Source organism: Pinus tabuliformis, chromosome 3_1, assembly GCF_031772625.1.
Source record: "Pinus tabuliformis cultivar Carrire ecotype Pingquan chromosome 3_1, CPIR1, whole genome shotgun sequence".
Taxonomy (NCBI): Eukaryota; Viridiplantae; Streptophyta; class Pinopsida; order Pinales; family Pinaceae; genus Pinus; species Pinus tabuliformis.
Genome location: NC_142301.1, coordinates 954,694,520 through 954,721,022, shown reverse-complemented (window position 1 = coordinate 954,721,022; position 26,503 = coordinate 954,694,520). Strand labels below are relative to the sequence as shown.

Sequence of the window (26,503 nt, the reverse complement as noted above, 5' to 3'; positions counted from 1 at the left end):
CACTTCACTCGGTAGAATTCTGGCTGATCCGGCACAAGACTGGCTAACCTTGGCTATTTCTGCGCTGGCCCTGCGTCAGTGTCTTTGTCCTCTGTGTCAGCTCTCCCGACTGTTCCGGCAGTTCTGACTGTTCTTCGCAGTGCTGGATTCTGCATGACAGGCAACTTTTCTACTTTGCGCAGACCTTTATGGCCTAGCGTCAGGACTGCGTGGGCCCAGACTAGCCCAACGTCAGCCTTTCCTGGCTACTGCGCTGCCTCTCTGCAAGCTCTCTCCGCCTCTCTGTTAGTATTCTCTGGAAAGTTCTCCCGGATTTTCACTACCCCTCTTTGCTGAATGATCACCTAGTTTGAATTTCTCAGCTTTGTAGCCCTAGAAATCGAACTCTAGATTAATTCTCTCTCACTATGTGTGTATCCAAATGAACCCAAAGCCTCCATTTTATACTTTTCCTGTCGAGTCTTCAACGACCGAGATTAAGTCTCTAATCAACGACTAAGATTAAAACATGACTTGATCTGCTTTATAGATCATTCTCACCCATATTTTGATTAATACCCATTAATATTTTAATTTTCCTTAGTTTAGACTTGGGAACCCCATTAAAAATATTAATTATTTTAGTAAAATGCAATCCAGGTGGAATTTCACCAAACTTTTCTGGGTTCTTTAGAACTCACGTTCCTTAGCCTCTCCATCAATTTTCAAGGCTAGAGCACTTCTGATGCTACCAAATACTAACACTCCCTCTTAGTGAGGAAAGTGCTCTAGCAACAATGTCCACCTGCATGCTGCTCTATTTTGAAGCACCTCCTTTCTACACTGTTGCTGCAACCAACACTGTGCTGCTGCTGCTACCATACTGCTGCCCATGACACTGCCATTGCCATTGCTGCATTTGTACTACAACTCCATCTCAAGCGCTGCATCTGATATGCTGTTAGCATTGCCACTGCTAACACTGCATCCGTACTGCAACTCAGTTGCTGAGAGTAGCCACTGAAAAGCATCCAAAATTAGCTGAACTTGATTGTGTTCAACATAATACAATGAATGTTGGAATCTGATTGCTGCTGATTTTGACCCTCTGAATCTTTTACGCTACTGCTGACTCCTGCACTGTGCCAACTGCATTGCTGCCAACCTTGCTCCGCGCTGATCAGTCTCTGGTCCCCAGTTACTCCATTTTTCCTCCAAACACTCTATTGCATCATCTGACACTAAGTCCATCTCGCCACTGCTGGATCTTGGGCTCCCGTAGCAAGGAATTGATCCAAGAGGGGGACTCCTCAAGGATCCTATCCACATGTAGTCCTCCTGACTACAACTCAATATTGCCCCATCTCCCTCCTGGAGATGAGTGGGCACTCATGACAAACTCATGCTTGTTAATCTTTGCTTAAGCAACCTTGGGATCATGTTTGTCATCTTTGTCCTTTTTCTTCAAAGGACATTGGGATGTATAGTGGCCCAACTCGCCACAACTGAAACATTTCACCTTCGAAATGTCCTCCTTTCGTTTTGGCTTATGTTGTCCCTTCGATGCCAGAGCTGCGTTTTCTTCCTCCTCCTTCGTCTTTGAGCCACTCACACTGCTGCCATTGAGGTTGACCTTCACTAGGTCCCTCCTTAACTCCTCCTGTTGAAGAGCCACCCACATATTCTCCTATGAAGGTAGTTTTTTTCTGCCCAATATGCTTTGGACGAAAACTTGCCATTCATTCGAGATTCCATTCAGGGCTATCCTCACCATTGCGGTTCGCTGAGGAGTGGACCCCACTTCAGCAAGCTGGGCTCTAGTGTCCTGAAGGCGCTGAAGATAGAGGTTCACCCCGTCTCCTTTCTGCATCAAAGTCTGTTGCAACTTCTGCTTTAGATACATCTTCCATTGTTCAGAAGAGCCTTCATATAGAGAAGACAAGGCTTCTCACATCTCTTGGGCTGTATCCTTGCCCTGCAATTGTGAGACCACATGATCTCGAACTACATCGAGAATGAGCCTCTTTGCCATCCCCTGCTCGGGTTTGTATTTCTTCTTTTGATCATTGTCAGCAGGGACAACTACAACACTTTTGACGTAGGCCTTGAGATCATATTCCTCTAGAACAAATAAGATTCTGGTCTTCCATAGGACATAGTTGGAGGCTTCGTCCAACCTGTCGTTATCTCTAAGCCCAAGTGATGCCATCTCACCCAATCTATCGAACCAACTCCTTTAGTCACTGCTTAGCACTGCTCAGCTGCTTAGCAAGTGAGAAATTTGAACTTTCTGGCAAGAAAGTTCTCTAAGGAGAAAATTCCCCTTCTACGTGTCTTCGTTTTTTTCTAGCAGATTTCTGCCTCGGCAGAAACTGTGCCCTTCGAGCACTACGCTGAGGCTCTGTGTCACTCCCTTTGCCTCTGCAAACTCATGAACTAGAAATCGTACCTCTTTGTCATCTCACTCAGAGAGAGATTTCCTCAGATCTGCTACCCGGCAAGGATTGCGCCATCCCTTCAAGGGTATTCGAATTGCTGCCACGTGCAACTTTCGACCTCACTGCTTAGCACTAGATCTACTATTCCTGTTTCAAAATCAATGCTCTGATACTGTGTGAAAATTCCTAGATTTGAAGGAACCCCTACTGTAGAAAATCTGAATCTACTTCACCTACTTGATTTTTAGATTACATTAATCAAGTTATTCTTCTGAATACTGAAGCAAATTACTTATGTAGCCTACACTAATTAAATATTTGATCCCATGAAACAGAAAACAGAGCAAAGAATAAGATACATAGGACACACTTATTTTTGGATACGATAGTCCCCTGAAAAACCCAATGCGGGAAAACTAGTTTAACAGTTTTGAGGGTTTATTATTATTCAGGAGAAATATCTAAATACAAATCTAGGATGCTCATCTAGCAATCCTTTAGAGAGAAAAATACTGGCGGAAAATCTCAGTGAGTTTTACTTCACTTCACCGGGTAAAATTCCGGTTGATCCGACACAAGATTGGCTAACCCCGACTTTTTCTGTGCTGGCCTTGTGTAGGCTTTGCGTCATCTTCTCTGCCCTCTGTGTTAGCTCTCCCGGTTGTTTCGGCTGTTCCCAGTAGTTCTTGGTTCTGCGTGACATGCAACTTTTCTACTCTGCGCAGGGCTTTTTGGCTCTGCGTCAGGACTGCGTGGGCCCAAACTGGACCAACATCAACCTTTTTTGGCTACTGTGCTGCCTCTTTGCAAGCTCTCTCCGCCTCTCTGTCAGTATTCTCTGGAAAGTCCTCCCGGATTCTTACTGCCCCTCTCTGCTGAATGATCACCTAGTTCGAATTTCTCAGCTTCCTAGCCCTAGAAATCAAACTCCCGACCAATTCTCTCTCACTATGTGTGTATCCAAATGAACCCCAAGCCTCCATTTTATACTTCTCTTGTTGAGTCTTCAACGACCAAGATTAAGTCTCTAATCAACGACTAAGATTAAAACATGACTTGATCCACCTTCTAGATCATTCTCACCCATATTTTGATTAATACCCATTAATATTTTATTTTTCCTAAGTTTAAACTTAGGAACCCCATTAAAAATATTAATTATTTTAATAAAATACAATCCGGGTGAAATTTCACCAAACGGTTTATGGGTTCTTTAGAACTTATGTGCCTTAGCCTCTCCACCAATTTTCAAGGCTAGAGCACTTTTGATGCTACCAAAAACTAACACTTCTTCCGCTTATGCTTCTGCTGTCCCTTTGATGCTAGAGTTGCGTTCTCCTCCTCCTCCTTGGTCTTTGTGCCACTCCCACTGCTGCCATTGAGGTTGACCTTAACCAGATCCCTCCTTAATTCCTCTTGTTGAAGGGTTGCTCACATCTCCTCCCATGAAGGTAGTATTTCCCTACCCAATATGCTTTGGACGAAGACTTGCCATTCATCTGATACTCCATTCAGGGCCGTCCTTACGATAGCGGTAGACTGAGGAGTAGACCCCACTGCAACAAGTTGGTCTTTGGTGTCCTGAAGATGTTGAAGATAGGAGTTAACCCCTTCTCCCTCCTACATCAATGTCCACTACAACTTTTGTTCTAAGTACATCTTCTGCAGTTCGGAAGAACCTTCATATAGTGAAGACAAAGCGTCCCACATTTCTCGGGATTTATTTTTGCTCTACAAGTGTGAGACCACATGATCTCAAACTCCATCGAGTATGAACCTCTTTGCCTTCGCCTGCTCGGCCTTGTACTTCTTCTTCTGATCATTGTCAGCGAAAACAACCACAACACTCTTGATGTAGTCTTCGAGATTGTACTCTACTAGAACAGCTAAGATTTTGGTCTTCAATATGACATAGTTGGAAGCTCCTTCCAACTTGTCCTGATCTCTGAGCCCATGCGATGCCATCTCACCCAAACTGTCGAATTGACTCCTCTAGTCAATGCTCAGCGTTGGTCTGTTGCTTGACAAGTGAAAATTCGAACTTTTGGCGAGAAAAGTCCTCTGAGAAGAAAATTTCTTCGCTCTTTTCCTGCGACAAAACTGAATTTATTTCTCCTACTTGACTTTAATATACATTATCAAGTTATTTTCTGAATACTGAAGTAAATTACTTTTGCAGCCTACGCTACTTTAAATTTGATTACATGAAACAGAAAATTGAGCAAAGAACAAGATACACAGGACACCGTTATTTTTGGACAAAATAGTCCCCAGAAAAACCCAATGCAGGAAAACCGGTGTAGCAACTTTGAGGGTTTTCTATTATTAAGCAATAATTTTGAATACAACGTTGGATGCCCTCTCGGCAATGCAGTAACAGAGAAAATATAATGGTGGAGAACTGAGTGAGATTACCTCACTTCGCCTGGCAGATTTTGGCTGATTTGGCAGCAGAACTGGCTAACCTCGACTATCTCTGTGCTGGCCCTGCGTCATCCTTGCGTTGTCTCTGCGTCATCCTTGCGCTGTCTCTTTTGCCTCCTACAGCTTCTGTGTCAACCTCTCTTGGCTTTTTTGGCAGCGCCTCGGCAATTTTAATTTTTGTGTGCAGGGCAGCATCTGCTCTGCGCTCTGTGCTAGCCCTTCTGGCTTTGTGTTAGGCCCGCGTGGGCCCAGATTGGCCCAACGTCAATGCTTCTAGCTGCTGCGCTGCTTCCACTAGTGGCTCTCCGCCTCTCTACCCAATATTCTTGAACTATCCCTGCCCCTCTGCTGCAGAATGATCACTCAGTTCGAATTCTCAGCTTCCTAGCCCCAGAAATCGAACTCCAGATCAGTTCGTTCTCTCCGTGTGTGTTTCTAAATGAACCCTAAGCCTCCTTATACTTTTTACGTTTAGACTTCAACGACCGAGATTAAATCTCTAATCAGCGGCTAAGATTAAAACTTGACTTGATTCACTTTCTAGAACTTTCTCACCCATATTTTGATTAATATTCATTAATACTTTAATTTTCCTAAGTTTAGACTTAGGAACCCTGTTAAAATATTAATTATTTTAATAAAATACAATCCGGGTGGAATTTCACCAAACGATTTCAGGGTTCTTTAGAACTCATGTGCCTTAGCTTCTCCACCAATTTTTATTGCTAGAGCACACCCGATGCTACCAAAAACTAACACAGAATAGATCCTGCCAAAATCCACCCATGAACCTACTGTCTCGGTCACTGACGATGGTCTTCGGGAGACCATGTCACTGAAACACCTCTCTGAAAAACAATTCGGCCACCTGTGAGGTTGAGTACTGGGTTGGAATGGCGAAGAAGTGCGCGTACTTCGTCAAGCGGTCCACCACTACATAGATGCAGTGTTTGCCCTGTATTGTGGGCAACACAGTAATGAAATTTATCAATATGCTCTCCCATTTCCCCTCCGGAATGGGAAACGACTGCAATAGGCCTGCAGGGTGTGTATGCTCTCCCTTGTTCCGCTGGCATGTGTCACACTCTCGGATATGCCTCAGAACATCATCCTTGAGGCCCTTCCACGCAAAGTGCTCCCTAATGGTCTGATATGTCTTTGTGAACCCCTGATGCCCTGCTAATGGTGAATCATGAGCAACCTGTAGAATCTTCTCCCTCAGCGGGGAGTTGGGTACCAAGTAAATCCGGTCTCGGTAGTAGATCACCTCGTTCATCACCCGATACCGATCATTTGTCACCAACCCATCAAGGACCTCACATGCAAACTTGTCCTTGGAGTACTCCACTAATAACTGCGCCCTCTAGTTCGGGGCGATGCTCCTCAAGGAAAGAGTGGCTGGCCTCCTGGAAAACCCATTAGCCAGTACGTTGTGCTTCCCTTTGACATACTCAATGTCAAATTCATATGCTTGTAGTTTGCTCACCCACTTCTGCTGCCTCTCCTGTAATTGTTTCTGCTCCAAAAAGAACCTGAGGCTATTGTGATCGGTCTTGACCTTAAACCTGTTCCCCACCAAATATTACCTGAATTTGGCCAACACATGGATGATGGTCAACATATACTTATCATAGATGGAGTAAAGTAGCTCATGGGGCAGTAGCTTTCAACTTTCAAACGTTATGGGGTGCCCCCCCTGCATCAATACGCCCCCCACACCCACTCTTGATGCATCACACTCCAACACAAAAGGTCGAGTGAAGTCAGGAAGTGCCAACATCGGACAACTACTTATGACCTCCTTGAGGCGATCAAATGCCTCCTGTGTTGTAGTGGTCCACTCAAAGATCCCCTTCTTTGTCAAGTATGTGAGGGGTGCAACCAACTGGGAGAAGCCCTTCACGAACTTCCTGTAATAAGTGCAAATGCCCACGAATCCCCTCAACTTGGTCACATTTTGGGGCTCTGGCCAATCCTGGATAGCGCTGATCTTCTCCTTGTTGATTTTTGGTAGCATTGGATATGCTCTAGCCATGAAAATTGGTGGAGAGGCTAAGGCACATGAGATTTCCAAGACTCAGAAATCGTTCGGAGAAATTCCACCCGAATGAAGAGACATTAAAATAATTAATCTTTTTAATGATGTTCCTAAGTCTAAACTTAGGAAAATTAAAATATTAATGTGTATTAATATTATGAGTGAGAAAGTTCTAAATAACGAGGATCAAGACAGATCTAATCTTAGCTGTTGATTAGGGACTTAATCTCGACCGTTGATTCATCAATAGGAAAAGTATAAGAGGAGGCTTGAGGGTTAGTTGGAGATACACCAAGAGAGATCAAGAATTCGATTTTCTGGGGCAAGGTTTGCTGAGGAAATCGAGTGAGTGATCTGTTGTAGCGAGGGGCAGTTCAACAAGAGGATTTCGATCCAAGGTTGAAGAATACATATCAGAGAGGCAACAGAGTGCTGGAAGAGGCATCACAAAGCCTAGGAGGGCTGACGCAGAGGCTAAGGAGGCCAGTGCAGAGGACGCAGAGGCCGTAGAGGTTGACGCAAAAGCAAACTGATGCAGAGGACACAGAAGGCTTGGGAGGCAGTGCTGGGTGATTTTGTGGGACAGACTGGGCGCTGATTAATTGATGCAGAGCTGGAGAGGGTGACATAGTTCTTGAAGGGTGACGCAGTTTCGGAGGAGTGCGTGGAGCAGCTTTCGCTGTCCAGCACAAGGAACAACCAGAGTCATTGTGGGATTGTTTATCTAGTTGCCGATTAGCCGAAATATTTGTCTCCGGATAGAGGTATTGTTGCCAAGGATATTCTCTGAAGGGTGAGCCATTTCTGGCACCCTAGTTGTATTCAGAAATTTGCTTAATAATAAAACCCTCTATACGCTGCACCCGTTTTCCCGCATTGGGTCTTTTCGGGGATGATTGTCCAAAAATAATGGTGTCCCTTGTGTTATTGTTCCTGTTTACTTCAGTGCATGATCTGTATATCTGTGAAGGTTGCATTTGTGTTTACTTTGATATTTATGTGTTTAAATAACTTGTTAATGTAAAGAACAAGTAGGAGATAGTAAACCAAATATTGCAGTAGGGGTTTCTGATGTGTTAGATTCAGAAATTTTCACACTCATGTACTTTGACACCATCCTCCCCAATGATGTGCCCTAGGTAGAGCATCTTGGTCAACCCAAACTCGCACTTGGACAATTTGGCATAGAACTGCTGCTCCTCTAGAATGTGCAGTACCGTCTCAAGGTGCTGCAAATGCTCTTCCCACATTCTACAGTAAATCAATATGTCATCAAAGAACACCAGCACGAACTTCCTCAACTGCCTACGAAACACGTGGTTCATGCATGACTGGAATGTCGCAGGTGCGTTGGTCAGCCCGAAGGGCATAACCAGGAACTCGAAGTGCCCATAATGGCACCGAAATGTTGTCTTCAGGACATCTTGGTCCCTCACCTGGATCTGATGGTACCTCGACCACATTTCAATCTTCGAGAAGAACTTAGCTCCCCCTAACTCATCCATCAGCTCATCAATACGGGGAATGGGGTAGCGGTTCTTCAACGTCTTCTTATTGAGGGCCCTATAATCAATGCACATGATTAAGGAGTAGAACCCTTCCTTCTTCTTCACCAGCACAACTGATGAAACAAAAGGGCTAGAGTTGGGCCTAATATGCCCAAATGCGAATAGCTCGTGGATGGCCCTCTCGATCTCATCTTGGTAAGCCTTGGGATGTCGATAAGGGGTCGTGATGACGAGCATACACCCTTGGCTCCAAGTCGATAGTGTGCTCAAACCCCCGGTCAGGTGGTTGTCCCGGTGGTATGTCCCCAAACACCATTGGATACCTGTCAAGGATAGCCTGTATCTCTGGATGTGGTGGCTTGGACTTTTCCCCCAGCCTTTGAGATCCTCAACTCCACAGCCCACTCAATGTCTCCATGTCTCATGTTAGCCTCCATCCTGTGGGCAAAAACAGGTTGTGGTGGGTACGAGCGCATCCCTCGAGGCAACACGGTCTTGCCATTTGGCCTTACAAATTCCATCTCCAACTTTCTCCAATCTGTTGTGACTCTGCCAAGCGTACAAAACCACTGGAATCCCAACACTACGTTGGTGTCCAGTACATCCACCACAAAGAAATGATCTGTCATGGAGTAGTTCCCCATGGTCACTGTCAAGGCTGGCACATAACAAGTGCACTGCATGGTTCTGTCCCCAGGCACAAGAACTGAGAATCCCTCAAACTCCTCAGTTGTGATGCCCTTCCTCTGGACCAATTGAGCATCAATGAAATTGTGGGTAGCCCCACTATCCACCAGAACTGATACATGCTGCCCCTGAACAATGCCTCTAATCCTCATAGTCAAGAATTTGGGCACCCCACGCAGTGATGCAAGGACCCCTCCAGTAGGAGCGAAGGAAACTCCCCTTGCTAGTGGTGGTGGTGGTGGTGGTCCTCCCCCCCGAGGTGCTGTGTTGTCCTCTCCACCCATCTCAAAATAGGTCTCATCCTCTGCATCACTATTAGAGAAGACCTCGATATAGTGGGCCTTGCCCACTGCACACCTATGGCCTAGTGCCCATGACTCCTGACAAGTGAAGCACAGTTTCCTCCTCCTGAGGTCTCTCCGGGTCTCATCATCCAGCTGCCCATGCCCCTGATTGGCTCTCGGTGGTGGAGCCCTGGTGTCCTTCCCCCTCTGCTGGAAACCCTGTCTAGGGGGTAATGGTGCCCGTGCCCTAGGTAGGGCATCCTGTAAATCTCAGGCTCTCCCTACCGCATCCTGTAATGTAGTGGGCTTGTTGGACCTCACTAACCCGCGCAATGGCTTTGCTAACCCATCCACAAACATGAAGATCCTCCTAGACTCTGACAAGTTAGGCACCATCAGAGACAATCGCAAAAACTTTGAGATGTAGGCTTCTGCACTCTCGGTCTGCTTGAGCCTTGTCAGCCCCGAAATACTCATCCAGATCCTTCCTCTCAAACCGCTCCAACACCCTCCTAGTGAAATCATCATAGGCAATTACTCCCACATGTCCCAAGTTCCAACTTGGTCAATCCGTGGAACCACCAGTTGTGGGCTTCCCCTTCCAGATGCAATGTGGCAATCTTGATTGCCTCTCCTTCTGTCATTTGGTTCAGCTGGAAATAAACATCCAACTTTTTGACCCATGCCTTGGCCGAGCTCTTGGAGGACCCATCGAAGGTTGGGAGAAATAGCCTCCCCACAGTGCGTTGCAAATCTGTCCCCTGCATGTAACCTCCTCCACTTTGTCCCTTGGGCTTGTTGTTGCCCTTCAACTGACATAAATCTTTGAAAGTAATGACCCTCCCAAAATCAGGGCCATATGACTGATACTCCAGGAAATAGTCCCCATAACGTGCCTCCTCCTGCTCTGGTTGCCCACTTGCTCCAGATTGTAGAATTGTAGGAATGGTGGATCTAGGGGGTGTATTCTGAATAAATGGCATGTTGGCATCGAGAGATGCATGGTGCTGTGAAGTGCTAGATCCTTCTCCATAGTGGAAATCCCCTTGGACTCCCTTGCCCTTGTTGCCATTGCCATTTCGCTAGCCCATTCCTTCAATGTTTTGACACAAATCCTGCACTGCCTTCAGTAGGAGTTGGGCAAACTTCTTCTCCTCCTCCTTCATTGTCCCCCATGTTGGTTTCTTCTACCTCCGGTTCTGTAGTCATAGGATCACAGGTGATCTCTAATTGTCGTTCCTTGCTTCTATACCTTTGCCTCCAGTATGTCACGTTCTGCCTATCCTCTGGTGTCATAGACTGCGCTGCTCCCACAGGCTGTGCCAAGTCTATGAGCTCTGATACCAATGTAATATCCCTAAGGGAAAATTAATAGTAAATATGCAAAGCAAAATAGACAAACACACCATGAAATCAAAACAAACAATCAGACCACGAAATTGGCATCCAAACTGCATTGTGTACTCATTTTATTAATGGAAAGAGGTGTACAACAAGGTGCTGGAATGTGTGCACCTGGGCTTGCTCTAGGCAAGCTAGCAAAAGCCCAAAATGAACAATGAAACACCCTCCTCCAATCTGCTGCTAATTCGGCCCAAGTGTTGCGCTGTAAATGCCCAGAAAGGTGTTGCTGCCTGAAATGATCTGCTGTTAGAGCCCTCTCCGCTGCTTAGAAAATTCTGGGAAATTAATCTCGACCTCTACTCAAGAAACCCATAATAACCCATAAAAGGGTTTGGCCAAAGCTTGACCCTAAAACTTCGACCCTCTTGGGCTTGATTGACTCCCCTGTTGGGTAAATCGACCCACCTGAAGATTCTGCTGCTAAATGCCCCAAAAATGTCTGCAAACCCTATTAGAAGGCTCCCCAAGCCTTCCCTCTGAATTTCCTCCACAAACTCCCCTATCTCCACAACTTCCCGGAGTGCCTGTAGCTATGATTGTGCAGTCCCTGCGTTGAGTAACTCTCCCTGTTGTTGTAACTCGATTCATTGCTGCTGGTACGAATTGGGATGAAGTAGAACCCCCTCCTAGGGCTAGCACTCGAAGTCCACTGCAGCAAGGGTTGGGATTTCCACTCAGAAACACCCGGTGTGCTAAACAAAACATGCAAGCTTGGCTCACTGCTCAAGTGTGCTTTTGTCAAAAGACAAATTCTGAAAATGATAGATGATGATGAAAAATGAGAGCCCCTCCTTCCTTTTGTCAATTTGCCTCCAAGGTTGCCCATGTGGGCCCACATCGAATTTCCCTCACCAATTTTGCTCCAATGAGAGCGTACTCTCCATGTGGAATTCCTTTGTGGTGGCCCCCACACTCCACCAAAGCCACAATCTTTCCATCGAACTCTAATGTTGGGGTGCTTCTCATGCCAAAAATCGAATGTGGGTCCCCTAAGCCCACTTCTCCTAAGTGAAACAATGTAATATGCCAAAATTGAGCAAAATTCGATATTCACTTAGTGAAACACTAAGTAGGAATATCACACTCTTTGAGAGGAAACCCAAACAAATTCTTCTTCTTATAGAGATTCCAATTGACGAATACCAAGACCAAGATCCTTGACCTATTTGCCACTCCAAGACCAATACACAAGATCCTTAGTCAATGATAGTCAACCTTCAGCTCCTTCTTCCTGCTTGGCTTCTTCTTCAACCTTGGCTTCCTTCTGCTTTAGACCTTCGGCCTTCTTGACTAGCCCTTCTTCCACTTCGGCTTCTTAGGAGGACTGCACTTCTCCTTGGCTTCCACTGCAACAGACTTACTTTCGGCCTTCACTACTGCAACAGACTTCTCCTTTACTGCTGCAACAGACTTACTTTCGGCCTTCACTACTGCAACAGACTTCTCCTTCACTGCTGCAACAGACTTCATGTATAGAAGTTTTTCTGTCCTTAAAACAGTCCCAAAAACACCCTTAAGAACTTCACTCTTCTCTTTTGTTACTTCGCTGGTTGGGAGGCTCTTCCTTTTACTCTTTCGCACTTCAAACTGCAGACTTGTACTTCTCTGAAATTTTTGGTGATCTGAACTGAGGCCGAGCTGCCTATATATAGTGGTTTCCCCCTCAAATTAGCCGACATGAAGAGGGTGAGCCGACATGTCTGTTGGAGGAGATAATTAATTCTATCTTGTAGCCGACATCAAGGAGAGGTCTTGTGCTTGTCTTGGAGGGATTTTCATACCTATTAAATGACTCATATAAAATGTAACATGCCCAAGAAGGGTCCTTCTTACATGACATAGACTCAATTTGACTTTTATGACTAGATGACTTAATCCTAAAGGTTCACAATGGGAGCCATCACTAAAATAAAATTCCTTGTTCATGAAACCCATGAAACAAGCATTACAATAATAATTTTATTTTTCTTCTTTTCATCAGTTACATAAAATCACAATTATGCATGTCATTATGAAGACCGGACCTAATTACACTTTTCAACAATAACACTACTCCACTCTAACTGATCTGGTTGTCCTCTCATGGTGTCATAATTTGTTTCTGATTTGTTTAATGTTTATGAAGGGATGATTTATCTTTAAATGATAATTGATGGATTAGCCTTAGTATGATAATTTATTATTTATTTCCTTGTTATTTGCTTAGGAATGCATCACAAGCCTTTAGAAAATGAAACTTGCCAAAATCTAGCTTTCAAAAATTATTAATAATTATCATAAGCTAGTCATTGTTTGTTGGTTAATAATGATTTTGTACATTTTGAAACTTTCAAAGCAAACCTAAACAATTGCTTTTTGTTGGATTTTTAAGTCAATGACACTTATTTTTTAAAGGGAAAACCTCATAGGGAAATCCAAGGTATGCTTCCCAACAGTTGTGGATGGCATCTCTAGTAAACTTGTTGGCATAGAATAGCATGCCTCACTTAAGAGGATTTGAATCAAGCACTTGCTAGCACATAACTATCTAAATGCCCAAAAACATTGATAACAATCAGTTGAGCTGAGCTGTTGGGGTCAAATAATGGCACCTATAATAGCCTCTTTTTGATTTCTTAGTTTTTGAAAACATAATATACCACAGGGACATGTGTCTAGGGGTGTGGTAAGCATTCCCTATGTTTCTTGCATCCTGGGGATGTGGGACAAGTAGGAAATGCTCCCTATCTCCAAGAGTCCAAGACAAATGAAATGCATGGGTGTTCCTTTCCTAATTGCGAGGTTCAAAGGATTTCCCTTGCCTTCTAGGACATCCATTGATCCTCATGCATGTCATTCAATTGTTACCTATAATTGGGGTCGAAAAACAATAAAAACAATTTAATTTATTAATTTTTAATTTTTTTTTTCCACTTTCCTGTTATGAAAGGTTCCCACTGGGCAATTTAAATCTCCGTTGTGGTTTGAAAGCCTAAAACTCTATTTTGCAAGTTAAGGGAGGCAAGGCCAGCAAGAGGAGAAGAGTTGATGAGTGGCAAGAACCATTTTTGTGTTTGGAGGAGATATTTGTCTTGGCGTGGCAAGATTTTCAGCTCGGATTAGGTAAGGGAGCTTCTTGTGACTTTAGAGCGAGTAAAAGCATTTTTTCAAAGTTTTATCTCCAAGTTATAAGGATTCTAGTTTCAGTTTTTTACTTTTAGACATCAAAACTTGAAAATCCTGTACTAAAACAAGTCGGTCCTATACCAAAGACAAAAGGATCCAGTTTTCTCAATCAAGATTTGATGAGGAAATGGAGGTTAGCCAGATTGGCAAAACATGGAGTGGGATTGCAGCTGGACGTGTGTTTGGAAACAAGTGGCCTTACAAAGTTTTGTTAGGAGTCACAATGGGTCTATACATATTACAACCCACAGAAATCCATCCTCCAAAATGTGACAAAAATAATCTGATTCAAAGCTAAATACATTGGTGGGTCACATACATGGTTCACTTTTGTGGTGGTCATTTTGGTGGGAGTTATAATATGATGAAATAGCACCTCTTGTGCATGTCTACAATGGGAGTTCTAAGCACAAAATTAACCTTGCAAGAAAAGGATGAAATACTGAAATTGCAATTGGCCTAAAAAACTAAGGAACATTTTCTATCAATAATGTCTCTTCATAACTTCAATCCATTGTATCAACAAGGAGTAAATCAGATTTCAAAATTAGTGAAAAGAGGTCGTTGAAGAAAGATGGGTGCTATAAACAAGATCTTTGATTTCTATAACATGCAATTTTTCTTTGGCATTTAATTCCATGTCATTGGTTATCCTATTTTATAAGGAGATGTCTAGGAAGGCTTTAGCTATAGGGGCTTCATGCACCCCCACCTTCATAGCTTGAAAAGCAAATGCCAAAGATTAGCTTGTATAAGGAGGAGATGAGATAGAATTGATCAGGATCAAACAACTCTATATGGGTGGGCAGGTATTAATGGACATTAACATTATTGTCACATTTTCAGTAGGTCCTGTTGGTTAGGGCTGTTGACTGCTGCAGAAAATTGCAGATTTGACAGGGTTGTTTTAACAGTGATTTGGCAATTCAATTTTGACTTTGACTCTTGTATTTGTACTCTCTCTCTCTCTGCTGAACATTTGATATAATAATAAGAAAATTTGATCAAAGGGTTTTCCCCATCTTGGGGTTTTTCCCTGGCATCTGCCAAATCTGGTGTTCTCTTGTCTTGGTTTGTCTTCTGCACGTTGTTTCATGTTTTGTCTATTTTTATTGTCAATGTGATTGTTGATTAATGTGATTGCTATTGGAAATCTAAATTGGGCTGCTAAAGGAATATTGAAGTAATTGTGCTAAGCATAGAGCATACTATTGTTATCTAAACTTAACAGGCCACTACCCCATTGTTGTCACTTGGTACCCCTCTCCAAGGGCTGTTGCGGCATCAATGTTCACATTTGATGAGGGTAGGATGCATTGTGAACAGTTTCTTCATTTGTAAAATCAGTGGCCCCTTCAACATATTGGAGGTGAGGGAGGATTGATTCATCATAGCCCAAAGGAAATTGATTAGGTGATGGAGGATATGTGGGATCTGAGCTCCAAATCTTTGTTTACTTCTTATTCGTTTACTATATTAAATTGCTATTCCTTTACAGCTAAGAGAATTTCATCTGCTTATAACTTTATCTAGTCCATTAACTTTATCTGCTATGACCTTCCTCTAGGAGATCAAAGCAACGAGTACAATTGATAGTGCCTTACAGCTTTAGTATATGAAGATATCTGAGTACCTGAAGGGATGTCAATCCAAAGGTTAGAGATATGTGGAGGTGCAGATTTGTATTAGGGATTGGTTGGCGTGCCATTGAACAAGCTTGAGGAGCTAGGGGAGTTTGATAATTGTTGGAATTTCTAAGTCTAACTGTTAGAAATCCTTCATGTACTTTCTGATTTATTTCTACCTACTTGTTCTGTTTAATTAACAAGTTATTTACCATGTAAATACTGAAAATAAATACAAGTACATGCTCAACACATTACAGATCATCAACTGAAGGAAAAACAAGCACACAAGTGACACCGTTGTTTTTGGACTAATGTCCCCAGAAAAACCCAATGCGGGAAAACCGGTGCAACTATCTGAGGGTTTTATTATTAAGCAGTTTCAGAATACAATCTGGGTGCCAAATCGGCTCACCCAACAGAGAATGATCTCGACAGTAGTACCTCTTAGTCGGAGACAAATATTCTGGCTAAAACCTTGGATGAACAATCCCACAACTCAGCTCCAATTTGCCCCATGAAATCTCCAGCATCTGCCTCTAGGGACCGCGTCAGCTTCTCTGGCCCAACGTCACCCCAACTTGCCCTGCATCAGCCTCTGGAGCCTCTGCGTCACCCATGCTGGCTCTCTCTGGCGCTGTGCAGCTCCTGGCTGCCTCTGCGTGGGCCCTGACTGGCTTTGTGTGGCCTCTAGTTGGCTTTGCTTCCCTCTCTCCCAGCTTCTGCATTGATGCTCTCGGTACCCTCTCTGCCTCTCTACTTCTGTATTCATTGGCCCTCAGCTGCAACTCTGATCACTTCTTCAATTTCCTCAGCAAGCCCTGCCTTAGAAAATCGAATTCTTGATCAACTCGGTGTATTCTCCAAGTGACCCTCAAGCCTCCTCTTATTCTTTTCTCATTAACAATTCAACGACCGAGATTAGGTCCCTAATCAATGGTTAAGATTAACTCTGGATTGATCCATGACTTTTGGACCCTTCTAACACAGTTTTATATTAATTCACATTAATATTTTATTTTCCCTAATTTTAGACTTAGGGACTCCATTAAAATTATTAATTATTTTAATATCTCCCAAACTGTTTAGAATTTGCCCAAACCATTTGTGGGTGTTGGAGATCTCATGTGCTTTAGCCTCTCCACCAATTTTTGTGGCTAAAGCACATCCGATGCTACCCCAAATCAACACTCCCTCTTAGCAAGGACTGTGCTCTAGTAATACTCTTCACTGAACATCACTCTGATCATCCGGCATTGGTCTTAGTGCTGATGCTAGGCCTGCTGCCCAACATCCTCTGTACTACTGCTTCATGTACTGCTACCCATGGCCCTGCCACTGCCACTGTTGCATTCGTATGACAACCCCTCTCATTATGCTACATCGTGCTGCCCATAGCATTGCCACTGCTAACTACTACACTGCAACTCAGTTACTGAGAAGTAAGTAACTGATCTCCCAACTCTGACATCTCTGTCAGGCTAGAGACACCCACGATGCTGAAACTCCTTCTGTTGCTGACAAGTGCTCCCTCTCTGACCTCTGCGTTGCTGCAACAACTCCATGCATCTCGCATTGCTACCTCATGCTATCCTGGGACTCCTACACTGTAGCTCCCTCTGTTGCTCCATCCGCATCCGTCTCTACTGACATCTGCCAGTACTGCTACTCCTCTTTGGGGCTCCCATAGCAAGGTATAATCCAAGAGGCTGGGTACCTCGAGGATCCTGCCCCTCATCGCCTGTAGTCCATCTGACTATAGCTCGATGTCTCCCCACTTCCTCTCAAGTGGCGTGTGAGCACTCATGGCACAGTCATCATCTATCTCCACTTCCTTCTCCGCCCTTGCTGGCGCAACCTTGGTCTTGGAAGCCTCTCCCTTGCTCTTCTTCCTTGGACATTGGCTCGCATAGTGACCCAGTTCCCCACAATGGAAACATTTGACCTTGGAGATGTCCTTCTTCTTCCGTTTCTCTTGCTTTCCCTCAAATGCTAGGGTAGCATCCTCCTCTTCCTCCTTGATTCTGACCCCCTTGCCGCTGCTTCTCGCCTTGGTCAGCCTTCTGATCTCTTCTTGGCGAAGAGCCGCCCACAGTTCCTCCCAATTTGGAAGGGTTGACTTGCCCAGTATGCTCTGGACAAACACCTCCCAGTCTTTTGAGACTGCGTTCAGGGCTGTCCTCACCATCAATTCTTGATCCGGCGTGGCCCCTATGGAAGTCATTGATCCCGGGTCTCCTTCAATCGACCGAGGAAGGTGTCGATATATTCTCCCTTATGCATCTGGTATGACCGCAACTGATTTTCTAGTAGCATCTTCCTTTGCATGGAAGTATGTTGATACAATTTCGTCAGGGCCTCCCACGTTGCTTTGTTGTTTCCTTTTCGGCAATATGTGGACTACATGGTCCTTGACCCTGTCAAGGATGATGCGGGGTCAAGGATGATGCTCTTGGCCCTCGCCATTGCCTCCTCGTACTTGTCGTTCTCAACCAGGATCGCTATCGTATTCAAGGCGAAGTGCTTGAGACGATTCCTGTCTAGAACGGACAAGATTTTGGCCTTCCAGACTACGAAGTTTGAGGCTCCGTCCAGTCTGTCCTGGTCTCTTACCCCGTTTACTGCCATTTCGTTGCTCCTCTACTACCCTTTTAGAAGTTCTCGGTGTGACTCCCTCTGAGCCTCGATTTCCCTCCTGGAAATCCCTCTGCCAATGTCGAGATGCCTCCACTCCGATCGTTAGTGCAACTACACCACTGATCCGGATTTCTTGGCTAGAGATCCTCGACAACAACTCCCTACTCCTTGGTCTTGCCTTGTTAGGTACTGTTTTGACCATAGTACCCCACCAGCTTCACTCCGCAACTTACCCGCAACCTCCTATGCCTCACAAATTGAAGGTTAGAGCTTCTAGGTTTTGCGCAATCCCAACACCAGCAAAATCCACACCTCTTGGCCACGGGCGTCAATCCTTCCTGACTGAGAAAGATGACTGGGCACTGTGTAGGTTAGGTCTGCGCCCTTCTGGCACTGCACTGTTCCTCCTCTTGGCTCAAAATTGATGACACAGGCACTGTGTCACCCCTCCCTTGCTGCTTCTCCACTAGGAACAACTTTTGTCACTCGGGACAACTGTTTCTGCTGCTGTTGCTCTGCTCGGCTGATGCCCTCAGTTCTCTTGTGATCTGCAACCACGCTTTGATACCATGTTGGAATTTCTAAGTCTAACTGTTATAAATCCTTCATGTACTTTCTGATTTATTTCTGCCTACTTGTTCTGTTTAATTAACAAGTTATTTACCATGTAAACACTGAAAATAAATACAAGTGCATGCTCAACATATTACACATCATCAACTGAAGGAAAAAAACAAGCACACAAGTGACACTGTTGTTTTTGGACTAATGTCCCCGGAAAAACCCAATGCGGGAAAACCGATGCAACTATCTGAGGGTTTTATTATTAAGCTGTTTTAGAATACAATTTAGGTGCCAAACCAGCTCACCCAACAGAGAATGATCTCAGCAGTAGTACCTCTCAGTCGGAGATAGATATTCCGACTAAAACCCCGGATGAACAATCCCACAGCTCTTAGCTCCAATTTGCCCCACGAAATCTCTAGCGTCTGCCTCTAGGGATTGCATCAGCCTCTTTGGCCCAGCGTCACCCCAACTCGTCTTGCGTCAGCCTCTGGAGCCTCTGCATCACCCACCCTGGCTCTCTCTGGCATTGCGCCATTGCTAGCTGTCTCTGTGTGGGCCTTGACTGGCTCTACGTGGCCTCTAGCTGGCTTTGCGTCCCTCTCTCCCGACTTCTGCGCTGATGCTCCCGGTACCCTCTCTACCTCTCTGCTTCTGTATTCACTGCCCCTCAGCTGCAACTCTGATCACTCCTTCGATTTCCTCAGCAAGCCTTGCCCTAGAAAATCGAATTCTTGATCAACTCCATGTATTCTCCAAGTGACCCTCAAGCCTCCTCTTATACTTTTATTGTTGACAATTCGATGGCCGAGATTAAGTCCCTAATCAACGGCTAAGATTAACTCTGGCTTGATCCATGACTTTTGAACCCTTCTAACACAGTTTTATATTAATTCACATTAATATTTTATTTTCCTTAAGTTTAGACTTAGGGACTCCATTAAAAACATTAATTATTTTAATATCTCCCAAACTGTTTAGAATCTGCCCAAACCATTTGTGGGTATTGGAGATCTCATGTGCTTTAGCCTCCCCACCAATTTTCGTGGCTAGAGCACATCCGATGCTACCCCAAATTAACAATAATGACATAGATCGTTTTGTGTAATAATTTGTTTTGATGTTTCCATCTTCTTGACATGCTCATGTTGCACTTTTCTCTTTTCTTATTTCTTTTCGGTTGCCTAGGAAAAAAGTTAATCTTGCCAAATATTCGGATACTGCATATTCTTCCCTTTGAGAGATGCGTTGGTTTCCATGAACTGTTACTGGAAAGCATGACTAGGAAGAGATGCTTGATTGCTAGCAAGATATTGCATCCAAATTGAGACAGTCATTTCAATACTTTGCATTTTTTATATAATTATTTGATGCCCTCTAATTAAACGCAACATGTTCCCTTGATTCTTTATGTGTCATCGCTCTTGATTATTTTGTATTGGTTTTCAAGTAAGTTTTGGGATTGCTCTCTCTTCGATTTGTATTTGGTACCTATGCTGTAGGAAAATTTGTTCTACTGTTAAGCGCAAGTATATTCCCTCTGCATATTTTGGATTATTTCATATGTTGATGCCATGATGTTGCTTCTTGTACTTTCAGTTAACGTGGTGTTCATTTTAACAATTAATGATTTACACTTTGGTTCTAGAAGGCAATGCATTGTTTCCTAATGTTTAATGGGTTGTGTATCACCAGGTTAACTCTTTGGCCTTTAGTCCGTTCAATGAGTGGCTGTTGGCAACAGGGTCAATGGACAAAACTGTCAAATTATTTGATCTTCGGAAACTCAGTTGTTCGTTACATACATTTTCCAATCATACGTATGTTGCTTTTCCTCTGGTTTACATTACTATTTATAAAAATGCACACATTAATTTGAACTTTGGTGTTGTTGTATAAGTTGCCTTATGGAGAATATAATGGAACAAATCTTTTGATTAATTTGTTAATTCAAATGAGCTTTTTGTCAAGACAGGATTGCGGGGGGGGGGGGGGGAGAGAGGGTGGGTTTTCTGTATCTTGATCTGTTATTATTTCATGATATTTTACAGCTTGTTACAGCTTGAGTGAGCCTAATGGTTAAGAGCATATGTTTCCTCTTGGGAGGTCACAGATTCAAATCTGGAGGGGTTTACAGTATGTACACCTCAGTAGACTTAAGCAGTCAAATCACTGTATGGAGGGGGTCCTTTGTGCCACAAAGAAGGGGTTTCATACATCAATTTGGTGTTTGGCTAGGCCGTTACTTTAAAATTAGACTACTATTATTATTATTATAAAACTGAACTGGGTGCCCAATATTAGCCTTTAAACCTAGAGAGGCCAGTCTTATTGATTTTTCAAGCTATAATCACAGTATCCTTATGTTGTATTAAGCAATTAGTTGAACCATTTCAATATGTATTTGTTGCTCATGCAGATAGATAGTTCTAAGTTCTCACTGTCTGTTTTAATTTGGCTACTTTTCTTATGAAGGAGCTGTCCAATCTCTCTCGTATCTATACGATAAAGATATCCAGGTCTTCAACATTCTAGATCCTGCTTACAAATTAATATGGGAGCAAAGTATTTTGAATCTTATACATTCTATTTCAAGTTGATGTGACTATTTTTTCAATTGTAAACCTCGATTTGAGTTCCCGTGTTAGTAGTTGTGGTGGTTTTGTTCCACTTACTGTTTTATTATGATATAGATGACACTTTGATTAGATCTATGCTCAGAATTCCTGTTTATGTAAGTTCCTCTTTGATTCGAATTATTTGTGTGCTTGAACCCCCTTGGCGGTAAAACAAAATTGTTCTTAGTCAAAACTGTGGAGGACATGCAAAGGGAACTTTATTCCAGAAGATAAAATTCAGCATTAAGGATATGTGGTGGTTTTGTACCATTTACTGCTTTGATTATGTTGTACATGACGATGTGATTAGATCTATGCTGAGAATGCCTGTTTATGTAAGTTTCTCTTTGATTGGAATTGCTTGTGTCCTTGAGCCCACTCGGTGGTATAACAAAGTTGTTCTTAGTTAGAACTGTTGCGGGTGTGCAAAGGGAGCTTTATTTCAGAAGATAAAATTCAGCAGTAACAATATATGTATATCCCCTTAGTATCATACATGTGATGCGAAATAAATTTACTGTTGATTGGTCCTCAGGCACTTTGTCTTGAAGACATGACGGTATTACTATAAAGTTTTAACTTCAACTAGAAAACTGGCATAAGCATATTTCACATCTATGGTGACTCGGTGAGTAGATACCAAACCGTGTTCACTCAAAACATTGTAGCTTCCAGTTGGAAAATGCCATTACGATATCCATTACCTGTAGTAAGTACCTAATAGCTATTAAATATTTCTAACAAGAATTTTAGCAACATGTCAGAACTCTTGTCCACACTATTGTCTTGATAAGGCTTATTTCTAAGTTGCACAAGACTTGGTAATGGGACTGCTGTGGAAATGTGATCCCTTGGAAATGTGAAACATGATAAATAAAAATATGAGATCTATAATTTTTTTTTTTTTAATTGTAAAATGCTATGATTCAAGAAAATAAGAATGATATACACAAATGACATAGAAGGAAGCCCATGTCTATATTGATTGCCATAGCTTATCACATTATGCAATATCCAAAAACAACCATCATAAGTGAGGCTATATATCCAAATCAGCCTTTATATACAAAGCTTTATGTGCCAAAATACAACATGAGCTAAAGCCTAATATATATCCATCTCATCCTCATTTGAATCATCAAAAATAGAACAAGGTGCATGTTCAAAAAGTGGATTGTGGAATGGAAGAAGAGGTTCCAAATTCATGATCATCAATATTAAGAGCAGCAAGAGAAAGTTCTAAGTTCGAGGATTCATGATCCACATCCAACACTTTATAAGGCTTGTTGCCCACCAAAAAGTGGGTAACCCATAGGAGAATTTTTTCTCCTCTTTGGACAGCCAGCCAGCCAACAACCTTATTGATCAACACATGACATGATGCCATAGATCATCCACATATTGCTCTAGTCAGATTTCTTTCTCCCATCCAACATTCCTTCTCAATGTTGCACGAAGCAAGGACGTTTTTTGGAAGTGGGGACGCGAAAGCGTCATTTTCCAAAAATCTAGGAAGTGAAGCGTCTGCTATATATATATATATATATATATTTTTGCATTTAGACTCGAAACAAACATCCCAAACAGGTGGACGTGCGCTTCCGGGGACGCTTCTTGGATGCATCCGCACGGGACGTGCTTTGGGCCTTAGAACTGGGGGGGGGATGCTTCCTGCAACATTGTTCCTTCTTGAAGGAAGGTGGGTCATCCATCAACAAGTACTTTAACCATTTTGTAATCATATACTTTTACTTAATGTTTTGGGGCATACTAATATGAATCAGGGGGTGATCTGGATGATTGACAAATCATGACTATATTCTTGTTCCCTCAGTTGACCTGGGAGCAATGTTGCGAAAATCGTAATCGGGATAATGTCAGCGAGGGGAAAAAGTCGGAAAAAATTCGTAAAAATTGGGAAAAAATCGGGAAAAAGTCGGAAAATACAAAAATAATAACCGTTGCAGCTCCAGATATACATTTGTTGGGTGCATTATCTGGGTGTTTCACTAATAGGCAAGAGCCAACATTGTTGGGCATTCACATTCCTTCCACGATTAACAGGAATCAAACAAGCTCCACGCAGAGATTGAATTGCAGACAATGCAGAGAATACAAAAATGGCAGTCTAGCGTTGATACATTCGTTCCACAAGTTCTGGTTGTCACATCATGCCATCGATTTTCAGAAGACACACTAGACTCTTCAAACCAAGTAATGGATCTCAGATTTGTTTGTAACAGTCCACAATTCCTTCTGCGATTTTTTCAGCAATTTTTTGGGAAAAAAAACTTTCGTAAAAATCGCGTGATATTATCGATTAAGTGAAAAAACTGTGATTTTTTGATTTTATCGCGATAATATCGCAATTTTCGCAACACTGCTTGGGAGGTTAGTCCTGTTGAATTTGTTACTATGGTCGGTCCTCGTAATGTATATTTGGCCACTTGATGTATTTGTATTTATTATTTTAAAGCATATTTTAAATGCTTAGAGTCAAAAGAAAATTTATTTTGAGTCAAAGTCCCATTGCAACTTTTTAAAGAAGAAAATTTGAATTTTTAAGTTGTAATTTTTGGCTCCAAAAGTTGCTAAGTCGACTTTCCTCCAAGTCAAGTCGGCTTTGGCAAAAGACACACCCATTCGGCCAAGACATATCATTATATAAAGGTAGTTTGGTCTCCTCCACTTGGGAAATTGACATCTCACATACAAGACATCTCCTGGGCAAGCAAGCGAAGGACAAGAAGGATTAATAGGACGAAGAAGAAGACGAATTTGACCCTCTTTCTCTCTCTTGCAATGCTCACGTGTGGATAGTCTCTCTTCTCCCTGGTTCGTAGTTTTTCTAGGCATTTTGTTGCAAGGGGCCAAAATTTTGGGCAACTGCAGGGGCTAAAATTCTAGATTGACTGGTGTTGAGAAATCTATGGCAATTTAAAAATTTGATTTCTCTTAACTATGATAACTGCTTGTGATATCTTTTCTTCACTTATGTTCTACTTATTATTATGATGTGTTATCATCAACCAACTATCAAAACAAGAAGATCATCAAGGCACAAGTACAGAAGATGTAGGCTCCAAGCTAGGGCAAAAACCTCTCCAAATAGTGAGAGGAAAAACCCTTTGGACTCTTTCTTATAGAATCTTTATTGACAAATTCCAAGACCCAAACTTTGACTCAAGAACACCTTCAAAGATCAAGATGACAATACATCCAAAATGTACCCAATCAAGTTCTTCTTCCTGCAACTTTTTTCTACAATGTAGATCTACAATTTTACTGTAATAGGCTACTCATTAGCTCAAGGAGAGGCTCACCTAGCCTTCCTATTCCTTCGCTGTCCTTGGAGATTGGTTTCCCATACCAATACCCCTAACCTTATCCTTGGAACAAAGCTTTTTAAGGCCGAGAGGATCACTGTCCTAGAACAGCGAGGATAGGTCTGCAATTCTTTAGGAAACAGTCACACGTAAGAGAGGTGTTAGGGCTCTTCTAGCCCTCCTATGCCTTTGCTCTCTTGTAGACTTCTTCTTGGTGTTTTTCTCCTTCAAAATGCTTCAAGATCGAACCCTTTACTTCACAAAATGACCATACAAGATGATGCCCTAATCTTGGATCTGTTGCCGCACGTGTGAACAGACTTCTTTGCTGGACCGTGGATCCTTTCTTCGACCTTTCACTTCAACTATTCTTCTCTTAGAGACCAAGTTCGAATGTGTCGTTGAGGAGGTATCTTGGCTGCCTATATATAGGCCTTAGTTCTCATCCTTTTGGCCGACATGAACCCTTGATCAGGCCGACTTGATGAAAAGAAATCATTTCGAGTAGCTTCTTGATAACATTTCAGAGGGTACATTTTGGAGTATTTCAACCATTATCTTGAAAGACTTTTGACTTATAAAAATTACATTTTTTTCAAGTGTAACAATACATGATTGTCTTCACGTTAAATTACCTAACCTAAGGCTCTCAATGGGAGCCACAACTAGATCAAGAAACTTCTTGAGCATGAAACCCATGACTCAAGCAATCGATATAAAATTTTCTTGATACAAAGAAATTACATTATTACAAGATTTGTCATTATGAAGACCGAACCTAGTTACACTTATTTTCAACAACTGGCAATTGCAGGAGGGCCGAGATTCTGGGTCAAGACAGGCAAACTAAATTTCTAGATCATAATGGGAGGCTTGACTTGGAGGGGAAGACCAGATTTGACCATAGGCCTAGGTGCGTCTCTTGTTGAACAAAAGAATTTCTCTATTGAAAAGGTTGCTGGGTTTTTCCCCTTGGTGGGTTTTCCCAAGGTAAATCTTGTCTTCTTTCTATGCATTGTGATCACTATTGTTCTATTGTTCTTTATGGTTGAATTTTTGAAGTATAATTACTGAATGATAATATTGGAATAAGTAAAAGAATATCTACTTCAAAAGTAATTATCAGTTTTTCAGAAATATTGTGCTAGTCTATATTGCACTTAGAAAATCAACATGGTATCAAAGCTTTGGTAAAGAAGGGGCGTTGAGATCACCTTTGAAAATGTTGGACACCTAATCCTAAAGGGTTAGTGTGGAAGCCGAAAAGACTAAGCAGTCCAAGAGACCTTGGGATCTGAAACCCAAGAGTCACAACATTGTATTATAAATGTACATCTCCTGTTAATAAAAAAATGAACTCACATGATTTATCTTTCACATTGTTTGCTGTCCATGTGTGTTTAACATGGTATCAGAGCCGCTTGTTTTTCTGTGGCCTGTTATGTGCACGTCAGTCCTGCACCTCTGCCCATAATTCTGTGTCTGAGCTGCTCATACCTGAGCGCTGCCTCTGTCATGCGTTTCATTCTCTGCCCTGACACTGCGCCCTCTGCCCTCCTGAATGTGCAATACACCTGAGAGTTGATGCGTTTTTTACCTGAGCGTTGATAAATGCATAGAAGCGTTGTTACTGGTGCGTTTTTACTGCCTCTCTACGCATGAATACTGGTGCCTGACATGGTGACAGTGAATGGTATTAAACGCTGCCCTCTCTCACGCTGCTGACCTGACTGCAAAACGTTTCTGATTTTTATTGAATGCCCTGCGCTCTCTGACTACCAGAGACTGCGCATTGTTTTTTATAAA

The 26,503-nt window shown here is 42.7% G+C and overlaps 1 protein-coding gene across 1 annotated transcript in view; it reads left to right on the top strand.

Moving 5' to 3' along the window:
- Positions 1–26,503, top strand: part of LOC149190959 (histone-binding protein MSI1-like) — a 235,767-nt gene that overhangs the window by 146,024 nt on the left and 63,240 nt on the right. The window contains exon 4 of the mRNA XM_089412317.1: positions 20,449–20,573. Within this exon, the coding sequence (XP_089268443.1) occupies positions 20,449–20,573 (125 nt within the window). The remainder of the gene's footprint in view (positions 1–20,448; positions 20,574–26,503) is intronic.